A 12,692-nucleotide genomic window follows, 5' to 3' on the forward strand; every position below is an offset into this window, starting at 1 on the left:
AAAAGGAGATCTGGCAGATAGAAAACCTTTCTATAATACCTGCTCTAACCCATTCCAACACCAAAGGCAACCCTCATCCACTTTGGAGCATCATGGGACCCAGCTGAGGGCTGAGACATGGGAACAGGGAGGAATAGGTTTATCAGATGGAAACCATATTAAAACCTTCCAGAAAAAGTAAATTCAAATCATACAGTGAAATTCTATGTGGGATTAAGTAGGTTTTCAGAGTTGTCCTCAATATCTCAAGCCTAGAAAAAAAAAAAACCAGCCAGAGAGCAACATTCTATCCACACACAGCACAATCACATTTCGGTTAGTGGGTGTGTATTCTATACACATCCATGCACACACCAAAAAGAGTATGGAAGGATTTATATTATTCTCAGGGTGTCGTTACAGGACTATTCACTTTCAAAAAAAAAATACTAACATACATAATGAATATGTTTTACTTTAATAAATAGTTGGAACAATAAAACATTTTCCCTCTTGGGAAAATGAAGTTACTACAGAAGGATACACAGGCAATAAAAACAACTAACCAAACCATTTTCACCAGGAGTATAGAACACAAACATAATAAGGCTTGTCATGGTGAAATTATGAGTATTTTTTTTACTAGTTCTCAAATTTTCTATCAAAGACTTGAGAAATTTTATAATTTTTAAAGTTTTTTTTTAAATTTATGGTTCACACATAAGTCTGCATCCTATTAAGAAGAAAAAGCAATGTCAGAGTGGGCCAGTTAGGAAGCTATTTGGATCTGATGGAATCAAACAAACTGAGCAAGGAGTGAATGGGGCCAGGCAAAGCCACCGATTAGAAACTTCTTTCTGGTCGGTCACCTGCTGCCCCACTGGACCTCCCAAATCCTGCCACTCCTTTGTCCTGGTCGTATCAGTAACACCTGGAGCCATACGTAGAAGATCATGGACTTGATGCGATGGGGGGACAATTTCCAGGAAAACAATCTGACCACTGTAAGCACAAAAATGCTGCAAAAGATGAAACCTTGGTCAAGGACTGAAAGCAATTGTAGCAACAGATGCTTCCATCAGACCAGGCAACATTAATGTAAATCCATGACCCCCAAAGGGTTGTAAAGGAGCACTGGCCTTGTGAGTTGGTCCATAATGAAGGATTTGGGGTCAAATAAGTGTGAGGTGTGAAAAGTACTGCTTTGTCCTTTCTCATTTTGGGAGAGTCACCATGCACAGTGGCATCTTGAAGACACACAGCCATGAGTTGAGGGAAGCCAGCTGAACTTTTGAGGTTGGCATCTCTGGAAGTTTCAAACAGATGGGTAGACCCTGTTTCGGCACGGTGCTTACCGACCACATTTGGAGACTGTTGATCCAGTCAAGGCTCAAGGCTAACAGGTAGGACCTAAGAAGGCACAGCTTCTCCTGGAGCCCAGAAAAGCCTGGTGATTGTGGAAAGGACCAGGGTTCTGTCTACAGACGACTCTGATTGCAGGCATGTCTTAGCATGGAAATATGTTAGCAACGAGGGAGTCCCTAGACCAGTTTACACAGGTGAGAGAAAGGCAGCCAGGTTGGCGATATTCCTTGGGGTGCTTCAAATCTGACTGAATAGTGAGTAAGTAGAAGTCAGGCAGTAATGCACGGGGTCGGGAGGCCGCTGCTCCCCAATGTTCCCCCAAACACACCGAGACAATTCCACTCCCAGTGCAGTTATCTCTTGGCTCTCATACTTTCTCCTAAAAGTTAGAAGAAAGTTCTCTTTTGGTTTTTTGATCCAGTGCTTGGTCATACCAAGTATCTGATTTTTAAGAGTGTTCCTGAAGTTTCTAGCTCTTTTCCAGTGCTACCATGCTTCTCACCTTATTTGTACAAACTACCCGAGAGTTAAGTAGACATCTAAAGATGGCATTTGCCTTAATGGCCTATTCAGTACTTGGTTTCCCTCTGGACTCCCAGGCCTGAGTTTGTGAATATTGAACAATCAAGGCTGGTCAAATTAGCCCTAATTGTGCTCTCGCTAAATCCCTTACGTGGCTATTACTTTAAGTGGTAATATTAAAGATGCAACATTTGTTATGTCTCTTATTGCTTATTTACACATCAGATGACACAGATGAGCTGTTATTTCTTGCCTCCTTGCCCTCTCTGAAATGCTGCAGACGTGGGAGGACTCTCTACTCAGAAGAGAAAAAGGCCATGCACCATCTCACTACAGAGAACAGGAGAAACGACTGCCCCTTTGAGACAGAATGGATGTCTCCAGGGACAATGGCAAGTAAGCAAGCAGGGAAGGAGAGCCTCGTGTCCTCCAAGGGGCTACAGGTGAGAACCAGTACGGACAGGAAGTACTTCCTTTGGAATTTTAAGGCTGAGTCTTTACATACTCTGGTATGGTTTGGTTATTTTCCTGCAGGACAGGCTACTTGAATCAGGTAAGTCTCTCCCCCCATCTAAGATCCTGAAGCCAAGAAATAGTCTGTTTCTATATTCTTGATAAAGCATATCTGTTCTTCATAAAATCTTTCCTTAGAGAAGGACTTTGGCAATATGTCACAAGGGATATTTTAAAAATAATCTAGATCCTTTGATGAGTAATCTAATTTCCCCATGTCTATCCTAAGAAAACAGCCAGGACTTTATTCAAAGGTTTTTAAGCAAGGAAGTTCATTTCAGTGTTATTTATAATAAAGTTTGGGAGTATCATATATGTTCAACAGGAAAGGAATGATTAACTAAATTATGGTATATTCACTTGTGGGAATTTTGGCAGCCATTACAAAATCCAATTTTCAAGGATTATTTAATGACATCGGAAATGTCCTTACTATAAAGTTAAGTAATGAAAGAAGGACACTAGTGGGAATGCAAAACTGTACAACCTCTATGGATAGAAATTTGGCAGCCTCTACCATAATTTCATACACATTAACCCTTTGGCCCCAGAAATTCTACTTTCAGAAACCTACCCCAAAGACAAACTGGCAAATACACAAAGTGATATGCACACTTATTCTTGAAGAATTTTCTTTAAGAGCAAAAGGGTAGGAATAAGCCAGATGCCCATTATTAGGTAACTAATGAGATAAATCATCATATACACAAAATGGAGCACGATGCAGCCACCAAGGGAGTTAAGGAAGAACTTGTGCACTTATCTGGAACCATCTCCAAAATATTTTGATATTGTATTAAGAGAAAAAAATCAAGATAGAACAATTTGTATAACATGTTGCCTTTTGCTTAAGAACACCAAGTTCAGTTATTTTATGGGATTCTTTAAAAAACTTGAAAGTTTAGCTGTGAAACATGTAACAACTTTCCTCTATGTATTTCCTGGCAATTCTTTCCACAAGTTCAATGATTACCAACTGGGGTGATTTTGCCCCTCAGGGACCTGGTAATGTCTGGTGATGTATCTTGGTTGTCACAACCTAGGGAGCTTCTAGTGGGTAGAATCCAGGGACACTTCTACACATTCTACAACTCACAGGACAGCCTCTATGACAAAGAGTTATCTGTCTCAATTGTCAGCCATGCGGAGGTTGAGAAAGCCCGCCTTAGCTCTTCCTCTCAATTAGGCCAGATTTGTACCATTTTCCTCATCAGAATGTTACTGTCAGCTGGAGATGGTGGCCCATGCCATAGTTGACTATGTTTTCCTACTGCAGAGTGCTACTGCTCCCAAATAAACTTACTAATCTTTGCTGAATTTTTCTTTGTTTGTTATTTAGGTTGACAGAGGGAAGGAACTCATGGCCATGGCTGGGAGAAAATACTTACAAATCATATATCTAGTAGAGGACTTGTATCCAGAGTATACTTACTCAAAAAAAGAAAGAAATTTTTACATAAACAAAAAATTTGAAAAAAACATTTCTCCAAAGAAGATGTGCAGTTGGCCAATAACTACATGAAAAGATGCTCAATGTCATTAGTCATCATGGAAATAATGCAATCAAAAGCACAAGATACCACATCCACTTGGATGACTGTACTATACTCAAAAAGAAAATAACATGCATTCATGAGGATGGGGAGAAATTGGAATCCTCATCCATTGCAACAGGGAATGTGAAATGGTGCAGCCACTTTGGAAACAGTCTGCAGTTCCTCAAATGATTAAACATAGTTACCACATGACCCAATAATTCCATGCATAGGTATAAAATAGGCAAATCTATAGAGACAGAAAATAGATTGGTGGTTGCTTAGTGCTGGGGGTCGAGGAAGAATGGGGCAATGGCTAATGGGTAGAGTTCCTTTTGGGGGCAAAGAAAACTTGGTTTAAAATTGATTGTGGTAATGGTTTTAAAAATCCTATAAATTCACCATAGCCAAGCACCACATAATGATGTTTCAGACAATGGTGGGATGCATGTATGACAGTGGCCCCAGGAGAGTGTAACTGAGCTGAAAATTCCCACTGCCTCGTGATGTCATCATATTATCGTGTGATTCAATACTCATGTGCTTATGGTGATGCTGGTGTAGACAAGCCTACTCCATTGCCAGTCATATAAAATAGAGCACGTAATATTACAAACAATACTCAATACTTGCTAATGATAATAAATTTACTGATTTACATATTTAACATTCTATACTGTTTTGGTACTGGGGATTGAACCCAGGGGCACTTAACCACTGAGTCACAACCTCAGCCCTTTTGTATTTTATTTAGAGGCAAGGTCTCACTGAGTTGCTTAAGGCCTCGCCAAGTTGCTGAGGCAGGAGAATCACGGCTTTGAACTTGTGCACCATTGTGCATGGCTCTATTCTATACTTGTTATTATTACTTTCGAGTGTATTCCTTCTACTTTTTTTTTTTTTTAACTTGGCTGTAAACAGTGTGCTATTTCACAGGCAGCCGCCATATACATCTCTCATTTGCCAGGTCTCCCAATTGCATCCAGAGCCACACTGAATGATTGACCTAGGTTTGTGTAGTACACTCAATGACATTCATACAAAAACAAAAATCACCTAATTTTGCATTTCTCACAACATATGACATGGTTATACTTAACACCATTAGACTGTTCCCTTTAAATGGGTGAATTGTGCAATATGTGAGTTATATGTCAATAAAGTTTTTTTTAAAACTCACAAAACTAATGGAATTATACAACGAAAGCCATGAAATTATAGTGATAACAGAGGGAGGGAGGGAAAGAGAGGCTTATGCTGATCCATTGGTCACTGGGGAGGTGGCTAAGATATCACCTTGAAGCTCTCAAAATCAAAGAGGAATAATGCTGCTTTTCTAGTATGAACTATACTGCAAGGTAATCTAGTAACCCTGCTGATGAGGGGGAAGTTCTTGTTGTAGAGAATAATCCCATAATTCCACCTATCCAGCAGAAGGGATAACAGAATCACATCCAGAGTGAAATAATGGATTCTGACAAAGACCATCAGTGGATACTGAATCATCAGTAGGAATGTATAGCAGAGGAGTCAGATGGACACACCTGTGCCCCCAGGCCAGTCTCAGAAAGCCAAAAGTGGAGGAACCAGCCATTGCAAACCTCTGGACAGACGCAATGTAATGTACACTGTGTTGCCTATGAAGTAGATTTTCCCCAAAAAGCCTATTAATGCTGAATCTGATCAATCTAGTTTTTAGTCTAGAGTAATTACAGGGATAAGAACAGCAGCTAACTACTACCATGAGGATTCAATGAGCCAAATCTAGGAAGTGTGGACATTCTGCAGGACAATCTCCCTAGCATTCAACAAGCCAATGGCAAATGGCACATGGGGAGTGAAGTCTGTTTTAGATTAAAAGAGATGGAAGAGTATAACCAATTACAAAGTGCAAATGTGTTTGGTACCAGTTCAGTAACTCAACTGCAAAAAGACATTTTCGAAACATGCCCATCCCAGTGGACTCTCACGGTCACCCTGAGGCTTAGTAAAGTGGTTATGTTCAGTCCCATCTCAAATGGATGAAGGAGATTCCTTCCCTAAAGGATTCCATTCATCAAATCTCATTTATCAATTATAACAAATTAGGTTTAAAGATCTTTATTGGCTTTGAGATTCCAGGATCAGGTAACATATCATAAAATATAGTAAGTGTTCCAGTGAGCTCAGCAGAAGGGGCTGATTTTTATAGATAAAGGTTGAAGAAAGCAGAAACAAAGAATGAAAAGTGGATTGATCATTTCAAAATCACATTTTTTTTTGTTTCTTTTTGTAAAGCAGAGATGGGGAGCAGAACAATAGGAAAGCAAATGGTTAATATCACATTACTTCAATTATTTTTTAAATTGTTTCTGTTCTTTTTTTTAATTTTTATTTTTTAGTTGTATACAATTCCTTTATTTTGTTTATTTAGTTTTATGTGGTGCTGAGGATCGAACCCGGCCTCGAACATGCTAGGGGAGCGCTCTACTGCTGAGCCACAACCCCAGCCCTTACTTCATATTTTTAATTATTAAAGCAAATTAATTTCATCCTTATACCAATCAAAACTGTCTAGTTTGGGAATTTGGGTTAGTATCTCTATCTCTTGATTTCTCAAAAGGGCAGATTACAGCTCAGTTCCAGTTTGGTGACTTGGAATTACCATGGGTGACTCTATTTTGATTTTTAGTCTGGTCTATTTAGATCCATGCAGGAGTTTAGTCCAAAATAATAGCTTACAATAATTTTTACTTAAATTGATATTTAAATGACAGTTCTCTGTTTAACTTCACCTTAATATTGTGTGTAAATATTGATACATCTTCAAAATGTAACATTCAAAATTTTCTATTGCTTTCTATGTGAACATAATACCACACTGCTTATTTTCTTTAACTGACATGAGTGGCTTTGGTTGCTATCAGAACAGAACCTGTTTTACAGCCACTGGGTCACTGCTGTGAGTACCACTCTTGTCATGAGAGCAAAGCTCCTAACACTTGAGAGAATAATGTTTGTTTTTGTTCTGGTTTTTTTTTTTTTTTTTTTTTACATTTTGAAAATAATTGCTCAACACCTAAGCACGATAAAGTCTTATAAATGCATAGGGAGGTGGAGCCAATTTTAAATTATGAATACATTTTAAACAACAGATTGCATGTGAATGCCATGATTTCTTCTCAGTGAATTCTTGTTTGGGATCCCAGATGATCAGCATATACTATGAAAGAGTTTTCTCTTTTTATCTTTGAATGTGGAAAAAGAGATGGAGAGTGAGGGCAGGTGGGCAGGTAGAGGCAGAGTCACAAATCCCAGCTCAGTACAACATTGCTGTTGACTTTGAGTAGATTGACCTCTCTTGACTTTGGCCCCCCTCTGAGAATTGGAAAAGCAACATTTCCTTTATCTGTCTCCTGCCTCACCTGTGGCTCTTAAAAAAAAAGTATGTGAAAATATTCTTAAAACTATAAAGGGACTATAATTATTTTTTAAAATATATTTTCCAAGTAGATATTATTTTTCCCTAGTCAACATCTCTTATTTCCCAATTCCACCTCTGGAATTGTTCTTAAACCACTCTGAGATGCAGTTTGAATAAAAGACACTGAGAGTAGATTATATTTTCAATTAGAGATTATTTAGCTTTCTGTTTACTGTACAACATGAAAAAAAAAAGATTTTCCTCCTAAAAGTTTAATTTTTGCCGCAGTCCGGCTGCAGCAAAATAACCAGGGGTGGGGGGGGTGTGACGAAAAACTTGTGTAGATTGATACAACAGGAGTGGGAGCCGTTTATTGTAGGACAGGAGTGGTATACATACATTCCACACAGCTTATCTTAATTAACATAAAATAGATACAGCAGTCAACCAATAAGGAATCTCTACACTTAATGGTTTGCTGGCGTTACTTCACAAACCACTCCCTCTGGCAAAATGCCAGGCGCCTTCCAGACTTGTTTACAGACTCTAACAAATTTTCATGCTGATAAAATCCAAACATTATTTCTGGAATATTCTTTGAGACCTGGAGATTTGAAGCCTTTGAAAGTACCATGCCAAAACCCTGCTTAATTTAAACATAGTATAATCATCCCTCTGATTCCAAGAGGGATTGGTTCCACACCTCCACGCCCTGTGGATACCAAAATTTGAGGATGCTCAAGCCCCTTATATAAAATGGCACAGCATTCACACATAGCTCATGCATATTCACCTACATACCTTAAATCCTCTCAAGATTATCTGTAATACCTAATGCTATGGAAATGCTAGGTGAGTCACTGTTAGATAATATTGTCTAGGAAATGATGACAAGAGAAAAAAATCTGTACATGTTCAATCCAAACATAATTTTCCCCCAACATTTTCAATCTGCAGTTGGTTGAATCTGTGGCTGCAGTACCAGTGAGTACAGAGACTGACTATATATAATTTAGCTTTAAACTCAAAATGTCCATTTTAAATATTGCCAGCGGTAGCCCAGGCCTGTGTTCTATTAAGGCAGATTCCTTCCTGGTACAGATAGCAAGGACTGGGGCCATGAGCAGTAAGCCTTCCAATTAATCTTCCAGGGCTGGAACCAAACAACTAGGCTTTGCCTAAAGCAATCACTATAAAATCTTCACCTGTACTTAGTGGCTCATGAAAATGTATTCAACATGTACTCTCTTGATTTCTTACCATGGCAGGTTAGAAGCTGCTAAGACAAACACGAGATCTTCTGAGCGTGCCAGCCCATCCATCTGCACCAGTAACTCTGTCTTCATCCGAAGGCTTCCTTCATGTTCTCCCCTATAGAGGGACAAAAAAGACATGATTCTCTCAAGTGGCAGAGGTTTTGACCTCATGACAAGAGTGGCATTCACAGCAGTGACCCAGTGACTGTTCTGATAGCAAATGAAGCCATTCAAGTCAGTTAAAGAAAATAAGCAGGGTGGTATTATGTTCACATAGAAAGCAATAGGAAAAAAAGTAAACAAATAGAATGATGGTATTTAAAAGAAATCCAAAGATTAGCAGTGACTTGGAAAATAACTGAAGGGTGAACAGTGCCAATGTGTAGATTAAATATAGCCCGGCTATGTCTACCTGCAGCATCGTTTACTGCTTTGAAAACTGGAATAATTAAGAATAATCTCTTTTATTTATATGGTAAGCATAAAAGCACTTTCACACAGTATTACTTTTAGTATAATTTATAGATCTAAATTTTTCAAGAGAGGTGAATTACTATACTGAATCTGCTTTGTTCTCTTCTAATAAGAGGCAAGATATTGACATAGAACCTGTGTTTTCTTTGCACAGCAGAGTGGAGGCACTTTTCTGTGCAAATTTGCCCTCTAAGCCCTCTATTGCCTGAGATGTTATCACTAAGAAAGAACAAGTTATAAGAACCCAACCAATTCAAACTGGATGGAAACACTGACCACATTCAGCAGACTCTCTTTCCTCTTCACTTGCATAGATTTAGTTAAAAGTATAAAAAAGTACCTTTCTTGGGCAAAACGGCATTCAGCTTTCTGTGCATGTACGGGGTGGCAACTCAAACTAAGTACAGTGTGAGTATTCTTTATTTAAAATGTTTTGATCAGAAGTATTTCGAATTTCAGATTTTTTTTGAATTTTGGAATATTTGCATATACATAATGAGATATCCTGGGAAAAGGACCTGAGTTTAAACATAAAGTTAATTTGTCTTTCATGTATACCTTGCACACATAGCCTGAAGGAAATGTACTCAATATTTTTAATAATTCCATGCGCGAAACAAACCTTCATGGTGTAGAATTTTCCACTTGTGGCATCATGTTATAGCTCAGAAGTTTCAGGTTCTGGAGCACTTCAGATATTACATTTTCAACTTGGGGATGCTCAACCTATCTAAGGCTTCTTAGGATCTATGCCTCTTAGTACACAACTATCATTTCCTAAGAGAGAAGGCTCTTTTATGGTACAGTTATATGTTTATTTAGCATTTGCCCATAATTTTGATTCTTTCACTTCAGAGTACCTGACATTACTTCCTGACTCTCTGAAGACTCTAGCTTTAGAATCTTCAAGCTTCAGACAAGGAAACTGAAACTCAGGGCAAAACTTGGAGCCATCAATGCTGTGGCGACCCTGGGGGAGAAAAACCTATACGGCAAACATAAGAGCTAGTGCACAGGTTACCACTGCAGGGCAGGGCACATAGGGCTTGTTTTTGCAGGGGGGGAATAATTATGGGATGGTCAGGGGCTCTCTGCTCCTGGCAGGTTCCATTTAGAGAAGCAGAGTGCCGAAGCCTGCGGCTGACAAGCAATGGTTAAACCATGGAAAGTGTCCCACTTCAATCAATTGCATGAATCTCAACTGACTTGGGTGCATCCTCATGCTTGATTTTCCCTGCCGGAAAGATGACTTACAGTGCATAAATGTCATAAATTATATTCTAGTTATATTTTCAACAAGCACAACTATTATGCTTTTCATTACTATTCTGCGTTAATGGTAGACTATTAGAGGTCATTAATAAATGCAGCTGTGTTGAGATTTTCCAGACCTTTTTTTTGCAAGTCAGGAATGCCAAAAATAATGAAAAGTTTCAGAGAAAAATACCTCTGATCAAAGACAGAAAGACTTCAAATCAAGCAAACAAACAAAAAGAAAACCCTACTTAGCCTTTTGAAAGCATAAACAGAGGCTTATTACAGTCTGAGAAGTGTTCCTTCCTGCTGGGGACATTAGCTGACACTTAATCTTTACAAATAACATATGTGACATATTTAAAATCAGACATGCTGAGCCGCAACCTGATGTCAGAGAAACAGGGGCTTCCTGGCCTCTCACACTGACAAGGACCGCCTCCAGGGAGTGAGATACAGACTTGGCCCATTGCAGGAGCTGAGTGGGCAAGCCCCATTCCCCACGGGCAGCCCTCCGGCTCCAGAGGAGGGGGTCACAGGCAGCTATTTTGAGCCAGTGGGACCACTGTGGCAGCCTGGGATCCTGGGACTGGACGATCTTCAGGCCTCCGAACCACTCTGTGGGGTGGGGGGAAGGGAGAATGATATTTCCTCCGGTTATAAAAACTACTTAAATCAGCTATTCAGTTAACAGGATCTAATTTAAAGACCTTTCCATGTGTCTGCAGAAAATTTGTGGGCTTATTAATAGGCTCATTCTGCTGGTAAATGTCGATGGGCTTCCGACCATCAAACACACTTACAAGAGGGGAGAAATGATGACCAAAAAAAACCCCGTCTGTTACCCAGGAGCCATGCCTCTCTGACTCATCACCGACTCCAGCTCGTCCAGGAAGATCGTGGAGGGGGCGTGATAACGGGCAAGTTCAAATAAAACCTGGGTGGGGGAAAAGCAAGCCAAGTTCAAATTCATATACTTAAAGTCCTCATCATGCACATAAGTCAAAGTCCTCAGACGCTCCCAGAGACTAAAAGCTTAGAATGACTTTAATAATACGCATTCATTCTGCACTCTGTTATTTCACAGTAACTTTATAATCATTACCGTTATTTCTCCCTACTACCACCCCAGGGGGTGGGATGGTCCAATTATTTCCATTTATCACCTGATAAAATTAGAGCCAAAGAGAGTGTGGGGTTAGTTCAAGTTTACTAATCATAAATGGGAGAATTGAAGAGAAAACTCAAGTTTCCCTTGGTTGGTTAATGTGGAGGACACCCTGCCAATAGCATGTTCCATATAGACACAGAGCCTTAGGATTTGTAAAATCATTTCATGGTTTTTCACTTAATCTGTGGGGACAATAGGAAGGTCTTTCTCAGAAGGAAAGGGAAAGGATAGGGTTCCTGTCATGGTTGACAGGGCTGAAAAATTTTGCCCCTTTCTGTTTCCTAAATTCCTCCACACTGCTGCTTGGTACAATCAGGTACATAAAGGCAATTCTTGGTTGAGTAAGATGTGCTATTCCAAGATGAAATATTATAAACTGAACAAGAACAGGAAAGCAACCAGCAAAAGAACAGACATATAAAAACAAAATAAAGAGCTCTAAAGGGAGACATGGCGGTGATGAAAACAGTATAAAAATCTAAACCTTTTTTTTTTTAAACCCTGAAACTGATCTCTTGAGCACCATATACAATTCTTCACTGGTTGATCGGAGAAAGCAGAAGAGATTTAGAAAAGAATAGAGATTCTTTAATAGCCACGGGGGATTTATTCTCTATGTCACTTAGCACTAGCAAAGCATCACAGAACAAATAAGAGAGGAGGGGCTCAGGAAAAGCTGGATTGTGGCTTTCCAACAGCAGCAGGTTATCCCTCACAGGCCTTCTTTCCTGGAGTGGGGCATTCCTCACCTTTGTCATTGCTAGGGGAACGGGTACATGCAAGGCCATGTGTCACCTTTTTCCTTTCAGAGAATCTCAGTCTAATGACATGAGAGAATCAGGGCAATGATTGGACACTTGCCTCGAATGCTTTTTAAATACACTGGAGCCTACCTAACTGGAAGAAAGTAAGTTTTTCTTCCTTGTCTCACAAAGGAAAGCCCCAGTACATCTGACATTGAGGGTGATTACTACAGCATTGATCTTCCCAATGGAAAACAGAACATTAGAACTATGTGATTTTTAAAGAACTCACTCAGGAGCAAGAGAACAATCGCCTCAACTAGATCAACTGCCACCCAGTTGCAAGGAGAGCCACATCGAGAGCCTAGGTCACCGTACTGCTCATGTCACTGTTCTTCCCACTCCCAGAGAATAAATAGAATCCTGGGTAAGTGCTTCTGGAAGCATTAGTCTAAAATTTTCAGAGGTACTTGGAGG

At 39.6% G+C, this 12,692-nt stretch overlaps 1 protein-coding gene across 2 annotated transcripts in view; it reads right to left on the minus strand.

The window, feature by feature from the left end:
* Katnal2 (katanin catalytic subunit A1 like 2) overlaps nt 1-12,692 on the minus strand; it is a 64,927-nt gene that overhangs the window by 8,376 nt on the left and 43,859 nt on the right. For both annotated transcript variants that reach the window (XM_040273331.2, XM_078030070.1), the window contains exons 12-13: nt 11,147-11,238; nt 8,578-8,688 (exon numbers count right to left, since the gene is read on the minus strand). In XM_040273331.2, coding sequence (XP_040129265.1) covers nt 8,578-8,688; nt 11,147-11,238 — 203 coding nt within the window. The remainder of the gene's footprint in view (nt 1-8,577; nt 8,689-11,146; nt 11,239-12,692) is intronic.

This window comes from Ictidomys tridecemlineatus, chromosome 13, assembly GCF_052094955.1.
Source record: "Ictidomys tridecemlineatus isolate mIctTri1 chromosome 13, mIctTri1.hap1, whole genome shotgun sequence".
In the NCBI taxonomy this organism is placed as follows: Eukaryota; Metazoa; Chordata; class Mammalia; order Rodentia; family Sciuridae; genus Ictidomys; species Ictidomys tridecemlineatus.